This window comes from Pteronotus mesoamericanus, unplaced genomic scaffold (genome assembly GCF_021234165.1).
Source record: "Pteronotus mesoamericanus isolate MK-2021 breed Mesoamerican mustached bat unplaced genomic scaffold, CSHL_Meso_final contig_50, whole genome shotgun sequence".
Taxonomy (NCBI): domain Eukaryota; kingdom Metazoa; phylum Chordata; class Mammalia; order Chiroptera; family Mormoopidae; genus Pteronotus; species Pteronotus mesoamericanus.
This window is the reverse complement of record NW_026555186.1, coordinates 8706512-8733866: the sequence shown is the minus strand read 5'-3', so window position 1 is coordinate 8733866 and position 27355 is coordinate 8706512. Positions and strand designations below refer to the sequence as shown.

Below are 27355 nucleotides of genomic sequence, written 5' to 3'. Positions count from 1 at the left end.
TTAATTTTTACACGGGAGGGGGCCTCCTATTTAGAATTTGCTCTCAAACCTGTTGCCTCCCTGGGAGCAGCTTTGGCAGCAGCATCTTGGGTAGAATGAACCAGGAGCTTGGCTCACTGTAATTTTCTTATTGTCATAATTAACTACTGATGCAGAGCAATCCATGATTTGGTGCTTTATTAAGCAGTCACTTAGAGTCTTTAACGGCTCGTCTCGTATTCACACAGATACTCTTCTTTATCAACAGGGTGGATAAAATTCAATGAGTGTCACTTTGTTTTTCAACAGCTGCTTCTCAATGTTCCTCCAATGCACTGCAGGGACAGGGCATCTGGAGTCGGGCTTCTAGAGCTGACTGCTCTGGATAATTATGGATATTCCTATGGTATGAATCCAGAACGAGGTGCTCCTGACCCATCTTTTCTTTTTTGTACTGAGATGCAAAGCAGAGCAGACAGAGAAGCTTCAGCTCCAAGGGACCAGAAGCCCCCGTTCCGCACCCAGGAGTGCTGGCTGACTGCTGTGGGGGCTCAGGCTAAGTGTTCGCTTCTGTGTACGTGATTTTTGCCCTTCGAAGGGCACAGATGATATTCTCAATGTTTGGACAAGGAGAAGGGTTTTATCGGATAAAACTAGGCTGAAGTAGGCCATTTCTCCATCTATAGGTTCAAATATTTTGAAAAATATTTTGAATCTATGTATTTTGAACTAAGATGTCTTACACCTCAGTACCCTAAATACAGGCCTTCTTACTCAGATTGGATTAGATGGATCATAGGCTGCACAGATTTCTTTTTAAGTACGAGGTATTTAGCTTCTAAAATGCAAACTTAAAATGTATTCCTCCTGTATCATTTTTGTTTTATTGCTTTATATGTTTCACCAACACCCACCAGTGTCCTTGGTGATAATCTCAGAAGAAAAAGACACCATTAACCCTCAACATAATTTATAGGGGAAAATGGCAAATAAACTGTTTCATAGATTAGTCATTCTCTCTCTTTATAATTTATAAATTTTTTATATCAACACTTTATTAAAATTTTATTTTACTCAAAATAATATTTGGCATATGAAAAAAGAGTTTGAGAAGAGAGGAATTATGTTGTATAATAAACAGTTCCGGAGGACTAAAATTTTTACTTAATCCTTTCCTGATAAAAGATTAAATATTTATGTGTATATTTTAGAATCCATGCAGAAACTGAATTGTATATAATTATTTGAATACCAGTTATATTTATTAAAACAAAATTTTTCATGCAATGCACCACTGATGAGACTATATATAGTTATAATTCACCCTCCCTGTTTTTCATCTGTTGTCTTTATGCAAAGAAGTTACTACTAAACCACCAATTGGTATGGTACAGTGATGATGTTAGTGATGCTTTTCTAGTGCAGAGAACAATTTCTGTTGACTCTTCCAATGTAAAAAAAAAAACCCACTACATATTTGCCAGAAGGCTGTCCAGGTGAAGAGGGCTGTTTGTGGCCATGCCAACGACCACCAGCTAACTGACTCAGTCATGGAGGGAACTGTGGCATGACCTGCTTCTGACCAGCTGGGAATCACACCCGAACGAATACCTGTGTGTGTATGTAAGTATGGGAGAGTGTGTATGTTTTTCATTCTAAAGAGAAATGCACACTGACTTCCCTTTTCTACATCAACTACTAAAAAGAGGCTTATCTTCTGAGAGAAGTTTTGACTTCTTTAACATGTTGCCAATCCATCCAGGGAGAGGACAGAATGAAGCCATAGACAACAGGAAATGCAGAGACCATTTGAGGTTGAGTGTGGGCTCCCTCTCTGCAATGACATAGCACCTGCAGGCCGAGGTCCTCTCTAGGAAGCCAAACAGGAAAAATCAACATTCTCAAGTCTATTTTAAAGATATTTACAGAGCAAGCAGAAATTTGAGGAGCCACTCATATCCACTGGGTCAAAATCATAAATGGTTTTCGTCGGGTTCTCTTAGCTGCCAAGTCTCTATCTGCGTGTACCTGGGCAGATCCTCAGGATACAGACACCACAGAATAGGCATCATCTGTTTTTATGTTCTGTATGTTACTTACTTCTTATACTCTCCAGAGCTATACTGGGAGAGCTGCTGTTTCCACAGGTGAGCCTATTCCATCCCGTGGACTGCTGTGTCGGCCTCTGTTACTACTATAACCAAGACCTGATACACGCAGTAAGCCACTTTCCCAGGAATTGGGAAACTCAGATGTGAGGGAGCAGAAGTTCAGTACCCATTGAGCCAAATCTTTCTGGTAGCTGTTGGTAATTTTTTAATGTTTCAGTCACTTTGGGAGAACCTGGTACCTCTGTGTCCACGCTTCTCCCTGTACTACAGACGACCTCCAGTTATCAATGAGATGTGACGCGTTCACCCACTAGCTACTTTACAATGGTCAGTCAAAAATATTTATTGACTATCTGCTAGAGAAGGAGGGATGAGGAATTCTGAAATATGCAGGGGTCTCAGCTGCCCTTGGGGAGCCCATTTGCGCACTTACTCAAATGCCCCACTTCCTTTGTAGAAAAATTCAGGATACCTTTTTCTCTGTATCAGAGTCAGTGCTTTGGTGATAATACATAGCACAATAACTAGACTTTTCACTTTAGTCATTCTACAGCAAATTTATACATACACACACACACACACACACATACAGGATGGGACAAAAGTAGGTTTACAGTTGTATGTGAAACAGAATTTATTCCAGTATTTTTACTATTTATTGCATTATTTTCCATATTAAGAACTATAAACCTACTTTTGCCCCACCCTGTATGTGTATGTATATACACACACATACACACACACACAGATGTATGATTTTTGTCATATGTTTAGAATATAAAATTATATATTATAAATATAAAATATATACATTCTGTGTAATGTGGACTAAATATGACAAATAATTTTCTAATAAAAGTTACAAGATGTACTTTGGTTAAATATAGTGGTAGGAGGAATTCTAACACAGGCTTGGTTGAAAATTAACTCCATTTTGATAAATTTTAAGTTATTAATTATTTAAGATTATTTGTACATTTGTTAAAACAGTTGGTATCTACACAATCCCAGGTACCTTGATGAAAATTTTAAAAAATGTTTAAAAGCCTCAGTATACAAAATTGATATCCAGAAATCAGTTGCATTTTTCTACACCAATAATTAACTATCAGGAAGGAAAACAAAGGGGAAAAATCCCATTTACAACTGAATCAAAAATAATACTAAGAATAAATTTAACAAAGGAGATGAAAGATCTGTACTCAGAAAATTATGAGATACTGAAGAAAGAAAATGAAGAAGATACAAATAAAAAAAACATATACTGTGCTCATGGATAGGAAGAATTAACATCATTAAAATATCCATACTACCCAAAGGAATCTATAGATTCAGTGCAATTCCTATCAAAATACTAATAGCATATTTCACAGAATTAGAACAAATAATCCAAATATGGGTACTGAAACACAAAAGACCCTGAATAGCAACAGAAATCTTAAAAAATAAGCACAAAGTGGGAGGTATCAAACTACCTGATATCAAACTACACTACAAGCCCATAGTAATAAAAACAGCAGGGTATTGGCATAAAAACAGACAAATAGGTCATTGGAACTAAATAGAGAGCCCAGAAATAAACCAATGCCTATGGGGTCAATTAATCTGTGACAAAGGAAGTAAGAACATACAATGAGACCAATGCAGTCTATTCAATAAATGCTTCTGGGAAAATAGAACAGATACATGTATAAAATGAAAGTAGACCACTCTTTTTATGCCATACACAAGAGTAAACTCAAAATGGATAAAGAATTAAATATAAGACACAAAACTCCTAGAAGAAAAGATAGGCAGTAAAATCTCAGACATCTCTCTTAGCAATATTTTTTTCTGACATATTTTCTGGAGTATAAGAGACAAACAAAAATAAACAAATGGGAGTACATCAAACTAAAATTTTTCTGCACAGCAAGGGAAACAAAAAAAAGAAAGAAAAGAAAAGTCAACCTCCTGAATGGGAGATGTTTGCCAATGATACTAGTATATCTGTTAAGGGGTTAAAAAGCAAATTTTAAAAAAAAAACTCAGACAATGCAACCCCAGAAAAACATACAACCCAATTAAAAAGTGGGCAGAAGACCTGAATTGACACTTCTCCAAAGAGGACGTACAGCTGGCCAATAGACATATGAAAAGTTGCTCAACATTACTAAGCATCAGAGAGATGCAAATCGGAATAAGAAACTACCTCAAACCTGCAAGCGTGGCTATCACCAATAAATCAACAAACAACAAGTATGGGTCAGGATGTGGAGAAAAGGGAACCCTAGTGCACTGTTGGTGGGAAAACAGGCTGGTACAACCACTGTGGAAGACAGGGGGAGGTTCCCCCCAAAATTAAAAATGGAACTGCCTTATGCCCAGTGATTCCACTTCTAAAAAGATATTAAGAAAATCCCAAAACACTACTTCGAAAGATTATATTCACCCCCATATTCATTGCAGCTTTTTTTACAATAGCCGAGCTTTGGCAGCCCACCAGTAGACGAATGGATAAAAAAGTAGTGGTATATATATACAAGGGAATACCACGCAGCCATAAAAAGAATGAAACCTTAACTTTTGCTACATCATGGCTGGATATACAAGGTATTATGCTAAGTGAAATAAGTCAGGCAGTTAAAGACAAATATCATATGATTTCACTTATGTGTGGAATCTAAAGAACAAAATGAACAAACCAAATAAAAACAGAGTCATAGATACAGACCACGGACTGATGGTCGACTGAGGGAAGGGGCATTGGGCAGCTGGGTAAAAAAGATGTAGGGGATTAAGAAATATGAATTGGTAAATTACAGAATAGTCACAGAGATGTAAATTACAGCATAGGGAATATAGCTAAGAATATTGTAATAACTATGTGTGGGGCCAGGTAGTACTTGAAATATTTATTGAGTAGACACTGTGTAAAGTACACAATTGTCTAACTACTATGCTGTACATCTGAAACTAATACAAAATAATACTGAATGTAAAATGTAATTGAAAAAATAATTTAAACAACATTTAAGAGAGAAATAGTAGTTACTATAATCATGGAACTGATGTTAACACTTACAGTGGGTAGCTAGTATACAGGCCTGTTTGCCCAAGTTAACTAACCTAACACCTATGATCTAGACTTAAAATGCATAAGTGCTGACAAGAAACCCAGGGACACTTTACCCAACACCCCAGTGACTTGAGGTTCAGAGGCACAGAACCTGAAGATGGGAGAATCACACAGCATGGGGTCAGACATTAGCCAGGTTTTCTCCGCTGTTAGGTGCTGAAGACCCAGCTAGGAAGCTACAGTCCAGGCGGCCAAGAAACAGGGCTGCACGTGTCTCTGTGTCTCTCTCTTCCCATTCTGTCATTTCCTTCTCTGATTCGATATTATACCTAAAAGCAATTTCCCATAGACTCCTATTTCTACCAGTCATCTATCTGGCCTGCAGCACTGAAGAAAGATGACAGATTCTCAGGGTTCGCCACCAGCAAATCAATGGGCTGCACATTACCTGACCTGTTTCTCATCAAAGTAAAAGGGAATAGCCTGAGAGTCGATTCATTTACGCGGACCCTGAACTGGTTCCGTGTTAATTTGTTTTTCTCCAAACTTGTCACACACCTTCATTTGCCTCCAATCTCTAATGTCTCAAATATTCTTTTACATATACCTGGGATTCTAATCCCAATTGAAAAGCATATAGGCCTTCTAGAGAAGTTATTCTTTCAAAGAAAAATCTCAATGCCCCCTATTTTTAAAATAATGGATTCAAATCTCTACTCAGGAAAACAATCACGGTCCCTGCCGTGTGTTCTGAGTGTGCTCACACCTCCTCAGAGTCAGTTCAGGAAAGCATCCCTCAGACCACATGCCTCTTGTGTACATTCCCACATCCCCAGGACTCATGGCATCATTGGACACTTATTCATAGCTACTATGGAATCCATTCCTCCTGAGCTATACCTTCCTTCTCCTATTTGCACCTGTCACATTTGCACTTTGTTCAAACCAACCTCAAGTGCTGCCTCCGTCACGAACCCTCCTCTGGTTCTCCTCCCTGGATGTACCTCCCTGGCCCTTGGTCCTCTCTCATAGCTCATACCCTAACTGCCCGGCATCAGAGCTACTTCTGAACTGCTGTCGCTCCCGCCCTCCTTCCAATCAAACAAGACCCCTGGAGTCACGTCTACCATCTTACCTGCACTCCCAGTAGAGCTTGGCTGATATGAGCCTCCCTAGCGACAACAGTTATAATTTATTGGGCCCTTTGAATTGTGGGCACAATAATAAAAAATTGGTAGGCACAGTCTCAGTTTCATACGATCTCTGTAATGACTGTATAGTTGTGATCTCCACTAGAACATATATAAACAGTCTCAGAGAAGCCCCATTTTGTTCCCCAAACAGGCCAAGAATGACTTCAGCTCAGGACCTTGCAGTGGCTGTTCCCTCTTCCTGGGACACTCTTCTCCAGACATGCACATGGCTCCCTCCCTCCTTACTTATTCTTACTCATTCTTTTAATTGTTCCATCCTTAGATATTAAAATTACCTAGATTCTTTGTCACTTACTCCTACATTCATGACTGTGGACTTCTTGTGTTGAGTCCCCCCTTTCCTTGCTTGCTAGCCCGCTGCCCAGCTCTCTCCCTTCCACTCTCCCTCCCACCACCCCACACACACCCAGGACTGCTCTTCATTGCCCTGAGACTTCATTCTAGCTGTGTCCATTGTTTTCTGGGTATTATGTTTCTCTTGTTTTATGGCCCTGTTTAGCGGAATACATCCTCAAGTGCTGTGACTTACCATGGGAAAGTGCATGAGAGATTTTCATGAGTATTTGGAACTTTGAAAATATTTGATCCTCCTTTTATGATGATGGATAATTTGGCTATGTATAGATTTTAGGTTGAACATCATTTTACCCCAGAACTCTGAGAGCATCACTGGATTTTTCTTTATCATCCAATATCACTACTGCAAGTCAGGTGGCATCTTCTTTACTTCTCCCGAGGGGCTTTAGGTTCTTTCTATGTTGGTGATTTAAAATTTCATGATGCACAATACGAATTATTGTTGATTCCAAGCATAGGGCATTTCCTATGAAGGCACAGATCCCTTAGCTCTGAGGAATTTTTTCTGTATTGCTTCATTGATAATGTGCTTCTTCCCAATCTCTTTCCCGGACCCTAGTAATAGTTAGATGCCCTGGATTTGTTCTCTAAGGCTCTTACTGCATTAGCCTGATGTTTTCTGTCTTTCCCTCATATGTCCTCCCTTCCCAGTGATTTCCTTGACTATCATTCAGTCATTCTAAAAATGCTTTAATTTGAGTAGTTATATTTTTATGGCCTAGAAACATTTTCTTATTCTTTGACCCTTTCACATACCATATAGTTCTCACTTAATAAACACAAGATCTTCTTAAATCCTTCTTAACCTGAAGTCACTGCTTATTTCTTTTAATCTCTTTTCTTCTGTAAATTATCTCTGTTTCTGCTGAGAGTCAGTTCACTTTCTATTTTTTTATGCTTCTAATTCTCCCCAGTTCCTCAGTAATCCTTGTTAATTTATCATCTTTGAGAAAGAAAAGCCCAGCAGCAGCTTCTTCTGCCACCATCTAAATAGAACTCTTTGCCACTATGTGTCCCTGAGTAAGACTTTGTGGGGGGAGGGCCAGGCATCCAGGCTGGTACTTTCCTTTAGGGAGACAAGGTCAGGGGGCAGCCCTGAGCCCCTGCCAGCTCCCTGCCATACAGGCCTGTATGAAGCCACTGACCACAGGCAGCTATAATCCAAGCCTAATTTCTCAGTTTGTTCAGTTTCTTCAACTCCCGTTCTTCATATTGGAGGAGGAACTGGCTACATGGTGACACCTTGGTAGGAGAGGGGGTGTGAGTGGGAGGAGGCAGCGAACTTGTAAATGCCTCAGGCCCTCACTTTCAATGGGTCCCTTCATCATGAGGCCTCTCCCTCACCCCAGCTCCTCAGCTCAACTGTGACCCTTGAGCCTGTCCAAGAATTCACTGAAGACAGCCAGTCCACCTCCGCTGTGCTGACAGAGCAGATTCTTGGGAGGAACTTCTACATTTTAATTGCCTATCGCTCCTATCTACTTTGCTTTCTAGAAAATTCCTAAAAAGGCTTGCTTGTTGGTGACACCCACCCACTGGCCTCTGGCCTCTGTGTTCTTGTCTCTTTTGTGACATCATTCACTGTTGTAGTTCTGTATGTGATTTTTCAAGGGGTCTGAGACATAGGGGAGGCAAGTGACTGGTCAGAGTATGCCATCTTAAACTCTCCTCCAAGATACAGCTTCATTTCTTAAATTTACATTTCCTAGTTAAGCATGATCAAAATCATATAAGTATCAATGATATTAGAAAAGCTTTGACAGAATTCTACATAGAGATGTCCCTTTCCTGCTAAAACAAAACAAACAAAACAAAAACCTGCTTGTTCCATTTTAATGAGCAAGGTTGCCATGTGGTAGGCAGGGAAGGGATTAATTTTTGTGAATCACCAAGAAAAGAAAGACATGGGGGAAGGCTTTTGGGGCCACCTAGCATCCCAGATATTGAGTTTCAGAACCAGCCACCAGCTTACAGTACTGGGATGTTAAAACAGCCTCTCACTGCTACAGTCTGACCCAGACACAACTGGACAGAAATCAGATATCAATAAAAGTGTGATGAGATGCTGCGTAAAGTGACATTACAAAGGAATGCCTGATGGCCATTTCTGGGAATTCTGGTCCCTAAGCAAATGGAGGCTGTTAGGCAGGGGTCAGCAAGTGCAGAGGAGGCGGGCTGAAGAGATGTTGGCATCCACCCTCTCAGAGGCAAAGCCTGGAGACTGGGGGACGTCCACAGGGCCTCTCGGATGAGGGTCCTCTGCCATAAAATGGGGCCCCAGAATTCTAGAGGGTAAAAGGCTGAAAGAATAGTCACTTAAAAAAATCCTCCCCTGAGGATATGTTTTAATGATTTTAGAGAGGGAGGGAGGAAGAAGGGGGAGAGAGAGAAACATCAACCTGTTGCCTCCCATACGCACCCCGACCAGAGGACTGAACCCAAAACCTGGTATGAATCTGACCAGGGATCAAACCTGCAGCCTTTTGGTGCATGGGACAGTGCTCCAACCAATGTGCCACCCGGCCAGGGCAGGAGAGTGACTTTGAGGGTGAAAGCAGGCCAGGGTCCATGTGTGGGAATCAACCCGCAAGCTTGTTAGTCGAGAAAAGGGCCTGGACAGGGATCCCAGAGCGAGCGTGTCTGAGGAGGACACAGGCTGAGGAGCCCAGCCCGTGTGGAATGCCACAGAGCTCTCGTGGTTGGGGGAGGGGTCTAGCTTCAAAAAACCCATGAATTCAAGTGGAGAGGCAACTTTAACCACCCTTGAAATCAAAGTGTTGACTGATTTTACAGACTTACCACATTCTAATTAGTAAATCTAAACTAGGATTTTTTTTTTTTTAACTTATGGGTGAGCAGGAGGCTCATAAGAACTGATCAAGTGTTTGTCTCCTGAAGGCAAAGCTCACCTTCAGGAAATGCAGTTTAAAGCAGCAGGCAGTCAGGCATCATGTTGCATTCTGACCGTATCTCAAGTGCTGGGGGTATTAAACTGGCTCATTATCTGAGGAGGCTTCATGTTTCCTTTGAGACACTGTCAGCAGAGATCACAAAGCTTTTATCTAGGATTAGGCTTTTTTTCTTTTTCTTTCTTATAACAGGTGCACCTGGAAGCATTAGCAGGTCAGGGAATGGACTGGAAATCTCCAAATATGTGAAATTTGGGGTTTATAGTATGTGATCCACTCAAAATACTGACTTTTATGTCCATCTTGCAGGGGGATAAGGTGGGTATGCCTTGACTAAATTCCTCTCCTTATTAGTCAATTTTGTTTTGTTGCAATTGTTGGTTAAGAATCTATATTTAATCCATTTCACTTTTGCCTCAAAATATGCTTGTGATGTTTGCCTAAACTTTATGCATATTTACAACTTAGATTTCTATTTTTAATGGGATTAATGTTGCTCTAAACCAGAAAAGGAAAGGATCATGTTATTTTCCTGACAAAATGAACAAAAATTGGTACTGTAAAATCATTCAATAGAATGTTGACAAGTTTTTGAAACATTTCTCGCTTTCTTTAAAATCACTAGTCATTTACAAAAGTTGAAAACTTATATTTCATTTTTATGTTCCTGGTGTTTTTCTTCAATGACATAAAAATATACTACCTCTACCCACATATTGTATATATTTAAGAGTCTAGAGAAACCAGACTCAAAGTAATGTAGATCCAAATCACATCTCTGTCATTTCTGGCCATGTGACTTTGGGCAAGAAACTTATCATTGATAAGCCTCAGTTTCTGAATCAGTAGAATGGGAGTGAAAACTGTTAACACATTAAGTTGCTGGAGACTAAGAGATACAGTTTGCAAAGTGTCAGGCACAATGCCAGGCATTTGCAAATGCTTTATATCACAATATGTTATTTTCAAACCTAATCTTATTCATCATGAATAAAATGAATACATTTAACTTTTAAATTATAAAAAATAAAATTAAGCAACCTATCTGTTAGGAGAGAAATGGAAAAACTACTTATGTCATTTATTTTACCTCCTTCTTCCTGTACTACTTACGAGTGATCAGTTTTGAATTGTCTCATTTCAAAATAAGTGGATGAAAGTTTTAATAACTAGGTCTGGGAGCAGGCAAGGACATTTCCAGTGGCCTCCTAGGTGATTCCCAGCCTATTTTTCCGTTGGAACTCCCTCCTCCACACAGCCCCGCAGAATGAAGTTTCCAGCATGCCAGCGTGATCAGGCGAGCCTTCTGCTGCAAGGGTGAAACTACAAGCTCTTTGCCATTCCTCTCCTCCCTCAGCTCCACCCCCCCACCCTATCACTCATTTCCACCCCAAGAAAACATGATATGCTGGTGGTCTCTACCCTTTTCCACCTCCCATCCTCACCACACCCCTGCTCGGCTCTTCGACTTTGTTCCAGCTGCCATTTCTTACTAGTTCTGGCTTTACTGCTGAGCTCTGGAGCCGCTGCACTAGGAAGCATTCACAGCGCACATCCGATCCCTCCTGTCACAGGCCGCTCCAACGTGCTCCCACAGTAGCCAGCCTGTCTCATCCGAGCCCTGGGGTTCACGTTGTCCATTCTCATATCCATCACCAACTAGGTCTCTTGAGGGCAAGCATTATCCCTCACTCCTCTTTGTACACCCAACACAGAAACTGGCATGGTTTGGGACTCCAAAGACAGGCTTTGTGTCTGGAGCCAAAACAAATGACTTCTTCCTTGCACATCCAAGTTAGTGTGGTAGGTATTATTAAAAAATATGAGTTAACTCTTACTGAGCCAGCCAATGTACTAGTATTTTATAGACATTTGCTTATTTACATCTGAAATTATGAGAGTAGATAAATATTACTGTGAAAACCTAGATGAGGAAACAATTTCAAGCAGGCAAGCTAGGGACCTCCAACCAGGCAGAGCGGGGGTTCCACTCAAGCACCACTCTCCAGGGAAAAGAGATACAATTAAAAAAAAAGAAAAGAAAACATTGTAATAAATCCTTGGACTCTGATGACTTATCATCTAAGAAATTACACTGGTCTGGGTTTCATCTGAGCAGCAAGGTTTTCCCAGAGGTGGAGCCGTGAGAGCTCTGGCCTGACTGTAGTCGGCTCAGCCATCGGGAAAATCCAGCAGAACATGTGTACATGTGTTCCTCACCAGGAGCTCGCACAACTGACGACCTAAAATCCTCATACAGAACTTCTAAGTGTTTGGAAATATTTGTAGTTAAAGAACAACCACTTCTTGAAAACATGATGCATGGTTTTGGTCTCCCGTTTTTCTCCCATTCTCTCGTGGGTCCTCCCTTGTAGTGAGATTTTACCACTACCCTCCACTGAGACTGCTCTTTCAATGTCGCCAGTGAGCGTACTCTGCTAAGCCAATGTCATCAAACAGTTTTCCTTTGTCTTGACTTTTTAATTGTACTGGACATTGTTTATCGATCTCCGTTGACACATGCTGTTCTCTTGGCTTCTAAGAAATGACACTGACTTATGCTTCTGGCTTATCTCTTTCTTGGGCTGGTGCCTTCCCAACTCCCAGACATCTGCATTTGTGGGAGTCACCACGGCTCAGTCTGTAGAGTTTTTCTCTCAACACCTACTTCCTAGGGAATTTCTTCCAGAAGAATGCCCTTAAATACCTTCTACCTGACGACGACTTCTTGATTTTTATCTCCAGCCTGAGCTTCTCCCTGAACTATGACTTGCACATCCCGCTGTGTATTTCACATGTGCATTTTGATTTGATAGACAGATATCACATGTACAAAACCAAGACCTTAATATTTACCATCACTGTCCCCAAACCCAACCAGATCCCTTTCCAGCACACCCCATCTCAGTCCGTGATGACTCTGTTCTCCTGGTTGCTGGGTCAGTGACATCCTGGAGTCTATTCTGTCTTACCATCATCACCTAGTCCAGGATAAAATCCACTCAGCTCAACCATATATATACATTCACAATTAGCCTACTTTTCATAACCTACAATGCCACCATCCTGGCCCATGCCATAAATCGTCTCTTGCTTAGGCCGCTGCAATAACCTCCCAACTGAAGTTATTCATGTTTTTGCCTTTGGCCCCCTACTGTGTATTCTCCACACAGCACCCAGGGTGAGGCTGTTATAAGCTAAGCCAGATTGTGTCACTCCTGTGCCGAAATCTTCAATGGCTCCCATAGAGTTAGCACAGCCAGTGTCCCCAAGTCCTCATCAAGACTTACAAGACCTTCCCTCACTGGTCACTTCACTGACCTCATTTCATTTCTTTTCCCTCCTTCTCTCTGATTCACCCCCAAGGGTCTCCTTGCAGTTCTGCGAACACATCAGATGCATCCCTTTTTACCAGTCTTGCGTTTGTTGTTCCTTCTGTTCAGAATGCCCTTCCCGTAGGTGCTCACATGGCCAGCTCCCCGACTTCCCTGATGACTGACTCCAAAGTTACCTCCCAGTTAGAGCTTTCCCTGGTCACTCTATCAAAAGTATTTACCCTGATGATTTTCTGTCTTCTTCATTTGAAGTGAGGCCAGCAATATTGGTTGATATTGATTGCTACTGAATCCCTAAGCTCTAAATCAGTGCCAGTGAATCAGAGGTGCTTAATCAACAATTATTAAATGAATTAATTCATTTAAACATGCAAGTCACTGACTACCCCACATTCACACGTTCTAGCTATCAGTGACAAATCTCAAAAATCACAACCTTGAAAATCCAAAAGCTATTTTTCAGTCTTGACTTTGATGGTACTTTCAATTAGTAAACCTGGTTGCTCCAAAGTATATGATGCCTTGATTGGTACCAGGTGCCCAGATTTAGGTATAGAGCCAGAAGCACCAATATTCCTGATCTCTCACAAACACTAGAATCTGTCCCCACACCTTTCCTGGGCCATAGTTTTCTAATTTCTAAATGGGGCATACGGAGTATTTCTGTGGAGTTATAAAATAAACGGTGGAGCAAAAGTAGGTTTACAGTTTTTCATACAGGAAATAATAATTAATAATAATACAAGAATGAACTCTATTTCACACACTCACAACTGTAAACCTACTTTTGCCTCACCCTGTAATTTTAAACTCAAAAACTGCCAGCAGCAATCTGCATGAAAAGAATCTTTAAATGAATATTTAAAAGCATGCATTTTAAACAAAGTAATTCAAACATTAAAAGTGTTCATTGTCATTCTAAAATTAAAAATGTTCAATGGCAAGTTGATTTTTTTTCCACCAGGTGGCAAAAAAAAAAAAAAAGAAAGAAAGAAATATAGTCAGAGAATTTGAGGAGCAGGTAGAAAACAGGGATCAAAGTGAAAGCAGAAGGGACTATGCTGACCAACTGTGGTTCTCTTCCTGGCCAAAGCCTTCTACATCCCCCCTTTCCCAACATGCACACACACTCCCCACATCACATCAAACCCTCAGAAACATTCATTTCAGATACTGGAGTGCAAGCAGTTTCCACAACATATTTACTTTTATAACCTCTTCCTAAATTCAGTGATATAAGGAGCTATGGCGTTCTGTCTCTGCTCCATTGGTACACCCCCAACCTCTTCATCAGACTCATACTCCCTATTTTTATGAAAATGATATCGTGGAACATGCACAAGTTTAGCCTGTATAGTCAGTGGGACAAAGAGCTAGAAGCTGAGACTCCTGGCTCTTTCCCCAGGACTGTGCAGGTAATGAAATGACCTTTAGCAAGTCACCTGGACTCTTTGGATTCAGTTTCCTCCTCTCTTTGGTGGCTGGGAAGAGTGTCCGGGTGTTTTAGTCTCCCACAAACTCCACGAGTTCCCCATTATTTGACAACTCTAGTAATTTATAAACTCATAAGACAAAGTTTCCTTACATGTCTCCTGGCCCTCTCTTTCAACCAGAGTGCTTCTCAGTCCCTACCTTACAGATATTTTGGTACTGGTTCCGGCATTAATAATGATCTATTGCCACAATTTTCTTAGAGAGAAGGAGTGAATGAGAGTGAATACTGTTTTCACTTCAGTAAACATGCCCAGCATAACTTGGGGCAGTGGAGTTGCAGCCTGCACCCTGTTACGTCAGGCCGGTTCTCTCCTGCAATTACCAGGACTGAATGAAAGGCACCCTTGAACACTTGCGTCATGGGTTCAACAAGTTCCGTTTTTTATCCTACTTATCTTCATAGTCATCTATTTATGTCAGGAAACCTAGGAGCATGGCATCTGTCACTAGAGTGCCACAATTACCTTACACTTTCATAAGAAGAAAAAAGTGGCCAGTAAATCCAGGTTAGATGTCAAGTGTTTTAAGAGACAACATATTACTCTTTCAATCATCAGGTCTTGTTTAGCTGAACATAGGGTACTACCAACAGAATCACCAGCTCAGCCCGGTTTTTGATGGACAAAATGACCGACCACAGACATGTCACTTCCGATGTATCCACAGAGAAAAGCAGGTTTCTTTTCCCAACCCCAGTTCAGCCCAGTCCCTCCATAATAAGCAGGTAAAAAATCCAAGGGACTTCATTATTGTTACTTTTCCCCCATTGTTGGAATCTATGTAAATTCAATGACAGGTGTGAGGAAAACCTTTAGTTTTCTCTTTAACTAAATTTAGACAAAATACAATAAATTCCAGCCATAACAAAGTAGTAAAATTTCAAGGCCATTCATCATTGGTTACTTTTTTCACTACTATTGAAATCTATGTAAATTGAATGTCTACTTTGGGGAAAATCCATTACTTTCTTCTGCAACTAAGTGTGGTTAACTATAGGTAATCGTATAAATACTGTGAGCTTTACTTGCTTTGGTCTTTTTCTGGATACAATCAACAGGTCTATGTGGTTCTTTATTAAATTTGACTTAATTTTACGAAAGTGTTAATCTTCTGATGGGGGGAGGAATTAGAGTTTGAGAGATTGCATTTCTTTTAAGAAAAAGTGGCATATTTTAGTTTGGACACTAACATAGCCCTAGGGACGCCCTGGCGCTCTCTATGTCCTGCGGATGCTGGACCCTGGCCCACAGTCATGCCCAGCTTGAGTTTTGCTCAAGCCCAGCTGTTACCTCCATCCTGCAGCCAGCCCCCCACGATGCACCCAGGTGCCCCCGTGGCGGAGCCAGGGAAAGTGGGCAGCGAGCCGTTTACCTGCCAGGCTGCCCGGCCTCTGGAGGGTGGCGGTGGCATACAACTCCTGCGAGTGCTTGCTGTACTGCTCGGACGCGTGGACCAGGCGCTTGGTGGGCGACAGGGTGGCGTAGGTGCCGATGGTGGAGCTCAGCTGGTGGATGGGCGAGGAGGAGATGGTGGACTGCACGGTGGGGGGCGAGGTCACGCGGATCGGGGACAGGCCGGCCGAGGACACGACGATGTTGATGGGCGAGCTGGTGCTGTAGGACTTAGCCAGGCGGCTGGGCGACTGCTTGGGCGAGGAGCCGCGCGGCGCGGCGTAGGCGGCGCCCTCGGGGGCCGAGCCTCCGCGCTGCAGCTTGGTGGGTGAGCCGCCCTGCGAGGCAGCCAGCGGGGAGCCCCCGCGCGGCGGCGCGGGCAGCGTGGAGCTTGAGTAGTAGAGCGCGGCGGCGGCGGCGGCGGGCGGCGCGTCCGGCAGGTGGAAGGCGCTGCCCAGGCTGGGCGCGAACGGCTCCCGCGGCGGCGGCGGCGGCGGAGGCGCGGGCTCGGGACCTGGCAGGTGCCCCGCGCGGCTCGTAGTGCCCTGTGTGCGGGAGAGCAGAGAACACGCGCGTTTAGCCGGGGAAAGCACGGCGCCCCGCCCGCCCGGTCCGGCCCCCGCCCGGCGAGGGAGGGAAACTGGGCGCTCCGCCGCCTGAGAGCGCAATTGCGCGTGGGATCCAGACGAAGATGCCCCTCCAGCTTCTCAGGCAGGTGTTTCTCCAATAAAAAGAAAAAAACAACTAGCAAAGGCCGGCTCGGCTGACAGTGGGATGGGCATCACGTCTGGCAAATGGGACAGTATTCTGCTTACATAGCTAAGATGTTTCTGGAATAGCAGAGGCATCGCATTAGTCACAAAGATTTTAAAAGGCCACCCGACAGGGCCACCATGATCTTCTTGATGGCAATCACGATGTGTTCGTTTTAATGAGAAATCCAGATATTAAATCTTTCCCCTCCACCCCCGCAGTCATTTCACTGGATACAGTTTCTACCTCCAAAATTGGCCAAGCTGCATACTTATCTGGAAACGATCAAGAATTAACATACTTCCTAGAGTTTATTCTGTGCTATTGTCGCGTTGATTTTTTTTCTTTCTTTCTTTTTTTGGACAAGAAAAGTGAGAAGAAGGGGAAAATATTGCTTTGGAATAAATACGCTTGGTCTTTCAGTGTTTTTTTTGTTGTTGTTGTTGTTTTTTAAGCATTTCTAGAGGAATCAGAGCAATTGTAAATGAAAAGACTGAAAAAGCCTCCCTTTTCTAGATTTTAATGCTAGGCTCCAAATCTTTCAGCATCCCCCTCTCTCTCTTTAGTTGGCTTTTAAGAGCCCCCTGCAGCTGTGCCTTCAAATAGAAAGCCAGTTGCTTCTCATTTATTTACAAGAACACAAAAGACAACAAGGGCTGGGGTGGAGACAGTTGGAGGGGAAGCACTTTCCTTGAATCTTATCCAGAGACAAATTTGCATTCGAATGAAAACACTACATTGTCATCCACTTCTGGGCAGGAGATCTGGGATCTTCCTTGCTTTCCCGGAGGAGCAGAAAGGTTTTTGAGAGCAGGCTGGTGTGAAAAACGGGCAGGATTAGACACAGAAAGAGAGAAGGAGGGAAGGAAGGTTTGGAAATTAGAGATGGGAATTGGGTGGGGAGGAGGAGGAGGCTGAGGAGATGAAGGGAAGGGGGAGTGAGACGGAACAGATGCTATCCATTAAAAGTTTCAATTATGCCTCTCCACCCGTTGCAGAATGGCAATTGGCAAATAACAGACTGGGCACTTCCATTCGCACACCCACAGCATTCCAAATTCTATCTGGGACGTCAGGTTCACGTGAAAATCTGAGGGAGTTAATTGAGCAACATCACAATCCTCTGTTAAGAGCAGCCTGGAAAGACAAGGACTCAAACTGTTGAAAGACATTCTCCAGGAGAGGGGGGTGTGTGTGTGTTTATTTATATATAATGTACATGTTTTATATATTTGCATATATGTGTGTAAGTATCTCTCCCTCCCTCTCCCCCTTTCTCTCTCTCCGCCACCCCTCCCACCAAAGATTCTCTCCTTGACCAAACTCTAATCAGGCCACTCTGAACTGTTTTCAACTAGGCCCTGATTTTTGGACTTCTATGCTTATCTCTGCATTGTCCAGTTTTAGCCAGACTCCTGCTGCTAAGTCCACTCAGCCAGACTCCAGCTTTCCTTGTCTAATCGTCCTGCGCATCTGCTGGAGCTCCTTATCTGCCACCATGCCCCCTCCCCTCAACCCCAAGATCTCATTACCCAGGCCTGTCTCTGGCAAGAATCTTGTTAGGCCGCTGTAGCCAGAGCCCCTTCCCCTTGATGTGTCCTCTTAGTAAAGGTTTGCCCACTGACCCCACCCTGGTCCTCAGCTATAAATTCCCACTTTTCCTTGTTGTATTTGGAATTGAGCCCAGTCTATACCGAAGTCTCTTTTTCCCCCTATTGCAATAGTTTATTTCTGAATGAACTCTGTATTTACCAGTTCACTGTTCAGTTTTGGTTCTCCTCTAACACCAAAGAACAATTATTTCAAGTTTAATAGTAGGAGGAAAGTAAATGTAAGCTCCATGATTTGTTCAATGATGTGTTTCCAGAAACTATAGCAAAGCCTGATTCGTAGCAGGGATGCCACGAATGTTTATAGAATGAATGAAAAAGTGTGTTAATAAAGCTGGTCCCAAGGCTTTGGCAATGGGGGTTGTGTGTGTGCGCGCACGCTCATGGAGAATGGAGAAAATGTGCAGAACTGCTAAGCTTACCCTGAACCCCAGAGATATATTCCAGCAGCATCAAGAGTCACGGGAGTGCTTAGATCCAATTTTGCTTTCCTCCCAATAGAAGTTCTGAGGATGAAATGTACAAACTGGGCTTCTCAAACCTGGCTGCCTGTTATAATCAGCAGGGGAGCTTTGGAAAAAGTCTCAGTACCCATGCTGTGCATTAGCCATTTAACTCCGAACCTCTGGAGGTGGGGCTCAACTCTCCAGGCTTGCGGAGGCTCACCAGGTGATTCCAGCGTGCAACCGAATGTGAGAACAAGTTATCCCTAGAGCAGAGGTTTTCCACATGTGGTCCGCTGTTCCAGCAGGTGTCATTCAGATCAGTACCAGCTTCTCCCCACCTTTCCTGAGTCAGAAACTCTGAGGGAGGGGCCCAGCAGCTGTGCTTTAACAAATTTTCAGGGGATTATGGTGCCCCCTCAAGTCTGCAAGCCACTGATCTAAAAGAGATTGCGCTTGGGGCCTGGGGTGGGCCTGAGTGTCTGCATTTCTAGCACTCTCTGCGGGGAGGCAGGTGCTGCTGGTTTGAGAACTGCTTGCTAAGGTGCAACAGCCCCCTCCTTCCTTCACTTTTCCTTTGAAGCTCTCCTGGGACCTAAGCAGCCTCAGCCAGCACAGAACCCAGCTGGCAAGAGACAGAAAAGCCTCAGACGGGAATTTCTGTAACGTCTTCTCACAAGAGCACAAGGAGAAAGAGTTCCAGGGGTTACAAGGCCAGCCCCCTCTGCCCCGCACTCCGGCCGTACAAGATAATAAACACTTTTTCTTATGGTTTGCATATATGATATTAATAATGATCCCAGAAGATATTAATGATCCTATTACCAAGTAGTGTAATTTCTAAAAAAGAAATGCTAAAGTATTTAAAATAAGTATGAAAGTATACCAATATTTTATAATGCTCGAATATTTAAATACTTAAATGTTAGAATGACATGGATCCTAGGGAAACCTTGAATAAATTTTGCAAACACTTTTCTTTTAATTTATTGGAACTTCAAGTCACAGGAATGCTAACTCTGCTGAATGCTACTGTTTAATATAGTTTGTTAAATGGCCTCAAATCTGCAGAAGTTTTGAGAACTGCCACCCTAGCTCCAGATATTTTGACAGGCAACAGCAGCCAATCAAATATACTTCTAAATATCGTAACAACTTGGTGAAATTTTACCAATAATTTTTTACATGAAAAAAGAAACACATAACTAATAACATTTTATGTAATCTTTCAGATTGACATTGTCTATGGTGGAAGTGTTTAAAGTCTTCACTTATACAGTAGCCAGCAGACACAATGGCCTGTTGGGCACTTGAAATGTGCACTGGATTTTAAAAAACAGTTAGTCTTAACCAATTTGAATTAAGTTGAATTTAAATAGGCAAATGTGGCTAATGGATACCTTACTGGACTGAATAGTCATGTAAGGCCATATGCAATTTACAATAAATAATCCAGGGATTTATACTCCATCTGATGGCCTTTGGGGTAATAAGTGTCTAAAAATGGATCTTTGGCTAAACTGAGAAATGTGTTTTAAACATCAACCGGACAAGGCCAGTAATCTTTTGAGAGCTCGTTTCATTCTTGTGTTTATGTTTTGTTCCATTGTGTAATTTCATTTAGTGATTCTTTGCTAGTTAAGGATACAAAAGGCTGCACTTCAAGCCTACCGCTCAATTCATAGGATGGTTTATTACTACCTAGCCAATGGACTAAAACTAATATAAACACATTTCAACACACATAGAATTTCATCCACTTTACTGCCATGGAAGCTCAATTCTACTTTAAAAGTATGTTAACACTATAAAACTGTAAATCTAATTTTAAAGTTAGAATTGCAAAACTTAAAAAAAAAAGACTACCACACCCTTCCTCCCTAAGGATATTTGGGAATGTGTGTGTACAAGCAATGACAATTGAAATACTATTTTCATTGATGCTGAGACCATTAAAAGAAAAACAATAACATGAGAAATTTTCAGTCTATCTGGAGAAGACTGGGCCCTCATAACCTCAGCGTGGGCTATTGACAAGAGCACTTCCTGTTGGTGTTTTTATTTTCAGCTCTCAGAAGGGCTACTCTATTTGTCGTGCTGAGCTCTCAAAGTGGGGCGCCCATCTATGTAAAACTGACAAGCAGAACCTTGTCAGGTCGATTCTCTGACTGATGAGCCCTGACAGAAAGAGTTTTGTGCACATTAAATGCCATTCCTTTCTTGTTTCCCATTGTGGGAAATTCCTCAAGACAAAAATGAAAAACATTATTTCCAATTTCTATGGATGCTTTATGTAGATTATACCTCAATTTTTTTTAAAATGTAGGAATTGTGTTTTAATGAGACAAAAAGCAACACACATAACTCCACAAAACCCTGATAAATTAAATATTTTATCTACCTTATAGTTTACATGTAAGTTTCAGATGGATCATGTTTAGGATATGCTACAACTGTAGTTTTTATATATGTTTTGCATGTGCATACCAGGTACACTGAGTTCTCTCCTGTGTAGCTGTGAAATGGATTTATACCTATTTTATAAAAGCGTTTACGGGCAGATGTATTTTCAAAGTGTAGTGGAAAAAACATTGAAATAGAACTTCAGCAATATTTACATTACTCCCATTAACTAATGGTACTCAAGTTCCATGCATTAATTCGCTCATTAAGTCAATAAACCGTTAATAAGAGCCTACTGTATTCCATGTTCTAATAAGGAGATGTTTGCGAATGTCTCCCTGCAATCCTTTTACATGGAGTATTTCACCTTGACATGACTTTGGAGATCTGTCATTGTTGTATTTTTGTTTGTACAGGATACTATCTGGCTCACAATTATGACAGTGTTCTTTTCTGAAAGCTTGGGGCCCTGAAATGTTGAGACTCTGGGACCAGAATGTGGCATCAGCCTCCATACAGAGCTGAAGCTGTTTCCAGATCTCTTCACATTGTATCTTCTGTAAGGGAGGTAGATATACTGTGGAGTGATGGAAAATATTCTCTGAGGTTGAAATCTTGCATAATCCTCATTCTGTGGGGATTTGGCAGTGCAGAAAACAAACAAACAAAGAAACAAAAAAAACCCCACTGTTTGCAGCCACCTAACAAGAGCCTTGACAGGGTGGACTCCAAGGAATCTTGACTTCAAATCATGTGTATGTAATGTCACTGAGCAAAACCGCATTTTAGAAAGCAGGCCCATGATTTACCAGCAATCCTTGCAAAGGTGCATTTAGACCTGCCAACTTTCCTGGAGTTGTTAGCCAGGTCCCTAACTCTGGGTCAGAAGGATATTTGCCCAGGATGCTGGGCAGCCAGGCCCACAATGTCAGGAACGGGGACCCGGAGTCCCTATGGCTTCCCCGAGGGAGCTTAATGACTTGGGGTAAACAGTTTGTTCCCCATCAGCCACATTCATCACTTGTCATTTTTTGGAATTACCAAGAGATTGGCCAACCTAGTAGTTCCCAGTGTCTGCCCTTTGTAGACAGTTCTGGTCATGGTGACTGAAGTCACTGCTGGAAGTAGTGGTCCTGGGAAAAGAGCATCCTACGCAGCAGAGCTGGTGAGCACATTTCAAACACCGGCAGAACCACAGAGCCAGGGCCACCGACAAGCCACAACATGAGACCATGGCATTGGATTTGGTGAGGAAGGAATGGGGCTGGGCACTTGAGGGAATGCAAAGGCAGAGAGGACTAAGAGGTAATAGGATGATGGGAAAATCAAAACAAGGCCTGAAGACCACTCTTGCCATGAGTTAAAAGGTCTGAAAAACTTCTAAATACTAAAAAACAGGTCATGGCTTTAAGATAATGTCTTTGAAGAAATCCACTTCTAAACCAGAACAAACTGGTAGCATGACTAAGTAATATCAGCTACGTATGATGATTAAAACATCTGAGAATTTGTTGAACTTTTCTAGGCTAAGATTGCATAAGCATAAGGCTTGCCCATGAAAGTGGGCAAAGACATTTCCTCTGAAAACTCAGAAACAAGGAATCACCAACTCCACAATGTAAACAGTCTCACTTATGTATTATATAAAATGCCCTGTTAATATAGTGCAATTAAAACAAATCTACACCCCCCACGTAAGTTTTGTGCCCTTGAACTTACTCCCTGGGATGAAATAAATGTGCTTGAACATCACTATCATGGCTCCCCAAGTTTTACTTCTTTTTTGAAATTGTCTTCAGGAGGAATGCCACTCTTTAAAATAATTCCTGGTACTGTGAGAAACGTTTGATTTTGGAAATAGCCAAGTAAAATCATCAAGGGCCCTGTCTAGCAATTCCCTTGAGGGATGCCAGCTTTGGTAAAAAAACTAATATGAAACAGAGTAAAGAGGAAGCTTCCGTGCATAGGTCACACACTGTCCCTTGAGTCATTGCTGCTGGAATGAGGAAAGGTGTGGGGTTACCTGATGGTGACATTGTATTGACATGGAAAGTGCCCAGGACAAAGTAAACTTAAGTGACTGAAAAACCAAGGCACTTGGAGGGAATTCCTGCCTCTGATGAGAACATCTCAATTCAAAGGACCATGAGAGCTATAATCTCAGAGATAGTAATGGAGATACATTCAATGTTCTCTCTTTGCATCATGGTCCCAAAATCATGAAAGAGGGGAGAGTGTGTGAGAGAGATCTTGCAGACCAGAGTGTCCCTGTCACTGCACTAAAGGGAAGTAGTAGCAGATCCATTTTCCCAGGGCCCACAAGTCACTCTGGGTACTGGTTTTTCCTTCCCTCTGACCTTCTTTTAATAAAAATATAATTAGGATCCTTATGAATAGATATTCTGAAAAGCATTTTGCATGGGCATTAACAGAGTCTGCCAGTGGAAAGAACATTTAGAAGAAAAAATAAAATGATGACATAAGTGTCTTAAATAAATTTATCTCTAAGAATATATGAGGAGGGATTTCTTGATGGCAACTCTTTCTCAAAAACATGAGCTTTGGCAAAACTACACTACATAAAACTTTTATTTCCACAAGATGCTCGTTCAGTATGACTTCAGTAACTCAAATATTTGCTCAGAATAGGAAATGTTATAGTAAAATATACACACAACCCTCCCTGCCATGAGAAAGGTTTCAATTATTAAAGCCAGATTAAATATGTTTATACTGGAAAGAGAAAAATGGAGAAAGAAGATTTTAAAGTAGAACAGTAAGGAAAGATTTCCAATAGGTAGTCATCTAACACTCTGTTAAAAACAAATAAACTGCTGATTTCCCACAAATATGCCAAGGAAAGTATACAGTGACATGATTTCTCCTCTAAATGCTGCAAAATGTACAAATTGTACAGTAGATATATCTCTTCAATTTTGTGTTTTCCAAGCTCATTAGCGACTTCTCTTTACAAGTCAACAACTTGTATCATAAATAAGCAAACTGGACTGATGTCACACTAGTTGTCTATATGGCCCCTATCATTCGATGATCAATCAGTAGGTGTTTACTGGGGACTTGCTCCCCCTTTGCACTGTGCAGGTCTCTGTCCGCCAGGCCATCATCCACAGAGCTCTTCATTCCCTTGACCTCCACATCTGCCTGACGTGAGAATGCTCCAATCAGCAGTATTCCAAACGCAATGAACACCTCGGCCTCTGGCAGAAGCGAGCAGACAGCACACATATACTTATGCTATAACATAAAAGAGAACTTCTAAGACATAGAAGTCAGGACAACATTAAGTATTTAGATAGGCTGGATCAAAAAGAAATGTCAATTTTGCTTCTTGAAAAACTTAATGCTAAAACTAGAGGCTCCACTCTGGTTCAGTTTTATTTTACAGAAGTACCACGCAATTCTTAATTTCCTGCAGCACACAGCCATTTCCCGAGGATTAGGAGTGCACACACGCTTCCTTCGGTTCTGCTGGAGAAATGAAAGTGGTTTTAAAATCTTTAGATTTCTGTGCTACTTTCTTCTACCTTGCAAATTTTGTTTCTTTAGAGGACGAAACGCTTGGTGAGACTACTTCATGTTTGGATGTGGGGAAAAACCGGCCTTTTTAGAGGGAATGCTCTGGGCCAGAAGTTTTACATTCCGCACTTCACATGATCCTTAGGGAATGTCGTGTGAGTGGAAGCAGAGCAGACAGAGCCTGGAGGACGGCCAACTCCTTTACCATCTCACTACCCAGAGGCTTTTGCAGTATGATTATGAAGAACCAAACTGGGGTTGGAGGAACCTAATGAGCATTTGGTGAACCCTGGACCAGTTACTTGGGAAATGGAGATTAATTTTGTAGGTTTCCACTCTTGCAGGTAGGCCATCTGATGGCAAGAAACAGACTTACGTGCAAGCCACTGTAGGGTATTATTATATGTGATGTGGCAGAACGATGGATATGTCAACATACACGTCAGGCCATGTTGTACTTCTGCTTAATATTCTCTACTGGCTCCTCTCAATCTGAGTAAAAGCCAAGATCCCTACAAAGAATGACTGGGTCTTCCATCCCCTTACCATTCCTGTACCCCATTTTAACAGCCTTGACCTCCTTGTTTTTCCATCAACATGCCAGGCCACCTCAACAGGAGCCACGCATTTGCAGTCCCCCAGCAGCCATACAGCTGCCTCCCTCTTCTCCGTCATGTTTTTGCTCCAAAGACCTAATACGCCACACCCCCCCGCACTTGGAGTCCACTCATACTATTCTGCATTTGTTTTGTCCTCCTAGAAATCACCACCTTCTAACAAACTATGCAAGGGACTTACTGTGTTGATTTTCTGAGTCTCTATGATTGATTCTAGAATCGTTCTTTGAGGACAGGGACCTATTTTCTGTACTATTCAATCCCAGGCAGATGCATCAGCTCATGGCATACAGCAGGCACACAATAAACATCCTGAATGCTTTAAAGAATAACGCAGATATACAAATGTAAGTGAATGAGCAGCTCTATTTTGATTGGGGCAACCTCGAAACAGCCATACAAAAGCCAAGGTTGACTTGGAGGAGGAAGGGAAGAATGGAGGAGTAACCTACAGAGTGTTAGAGGCTGCGACAGAGAGCCTGCAGGGTAACTGAGCAGAGTGCTGCAGGCAGAAAAGGGAGTAATTAGACATGAACTCATGTCACTTCCCAGAAAGACCTTTGGGTTCTTGGGAAGAAACTTACACTCTCTCACCTCCAGACCAGCCCCACACACTGATCCTAGAGTCCCAGGACAATGACTTGCAAGGATTTTAGTTAGGGAAATGCAAGAGAACTAGTATTTTAAGACAAAATTTGTGACCCACAGTTTTACTCAGACTGGTACCATGGACAATGCAGGCTGTGTATGTATCACCAGAGCTTTGGCATAGAGCCTGATGTTGATCACTCAAACATTGATCATGTTAAGTAATCCAGGCTTTTAAAAATTGAAATTAGACTCTTTGAACATTTGTGATACTGCTTTGAAATTGCATTCCAGTGTGATTTATGAAGGAGATAGAAAATCACTGAGATAGAAAATCACTTGCTTTGTTTTACAATTACATGTTCTCTTTAAGACCAAAAAATGAAATGTTTTTCTGTTGATTACTGACCTTTTTAACTTGGTATAGCATCTACAGCCTTAATTTGAACTTTAGCAGCCCCTTTTGGAACTCTTTTGATTACAGGATATTCTAAAAACGAATCTAGCCTTGAAAAAATGGGTTTTAATGCCAGTCAGAACTACTAGAATAGGGGGATTCTCAAGAAAATGTGACAAAGGACATGCTGTTGAAATGGGATATAGCCTCCCTGCTTTCGAGGTAAAATGGTGAATGCTGAGTGAAAATATTGGCTTACTTGTTCAGCATTTCTCTGACAATTTCGAAGTCACAGGTCCTAAGGGGTGCTTGATAAACCACGCCCTTCATACTGTAGCACACTACAGCTGAAAGTAAGTCATGGGACCAATATCCACCACTACACTGAAATAAACAGGATTCAGAGGGTCACCAACAGCTTCACTCCTATTAACCCAGTGAATAGGAACAACCCCCTGGTCTGAGGATTCAGATGCTATTCTGCCCACCTGCCAGGTAAGTGAGCACTGCCGGTCATCTCTGCCTCTGTCGTATCACCTCGAACATGCATATTTATCGATGCCTTCAAACTATGACCCCGGTGACTTCAAATATAGTACTCTGATATCTTTACAGCTTAGCTACACTTTCTGATTAAACTTTAAAGCAGACTTTTAATGGGAGGCCCTATCTTGTCATTTTAAAGTTTCTACTGTTTTACTCTCATAGCAGTTAGCAGATGACAGAAGTGACTCCAACATGGGAAACCCTTGCAGCTTGGAAGCAGGTACATCGCCGCATTGCCCGTCCACATTTACACACCTCTGAGAGGTTCAGACTGTCGATTTAGTTAACTGAATGGTCAATATGTAAAATTAAACCTAGGAAACACTCTCTTCTAAGAGGATAAGATTTCAATTCAGTCCAGATTCTGTTCCTATTCTTACTGATGCTGCCTGAAAATGGTGCGTGACAACTCTAAATGCAGTGAGCTTGAATTTCCACACCTTGAAAATGGAGATCTGGACAAGCACATGTAAAAAAAATGAAACTTGACCATCAACTTACACCATACACAAATATAAACTCAAGATGTATAAAAGACTTAAATATAAGATGTGACACCATAAAAGTCCTAGAGGAGAACATAAGCAGGAAAATTTCAGAAATCTCACACAGC

The 27355-nt window shown here is 41.9% G+C and overlaps 1 protein-coding gene across 1 annotated transcript in view; it reads right to left on the bottom strand.

The window, feature by feature from the left end:
- Positions 1 to 27355, bottom strand: part of CTNND2 (catenin delta 2) — an 821124-nt gene that overhangs the window by 363791 nt on the left and 429978 nt on the right. Inside the window, exon 7 of the mRNA XM_054578328.1 lies at positions 15829 to 16393. Within this exon, the coding sequence (XP_054434303.1) occupies positions 15829 to 16393 (565 nt within the window). The remainder of the gene's footprint in view (positions 1 to 15828; positions 16394 to 27355) is intronic.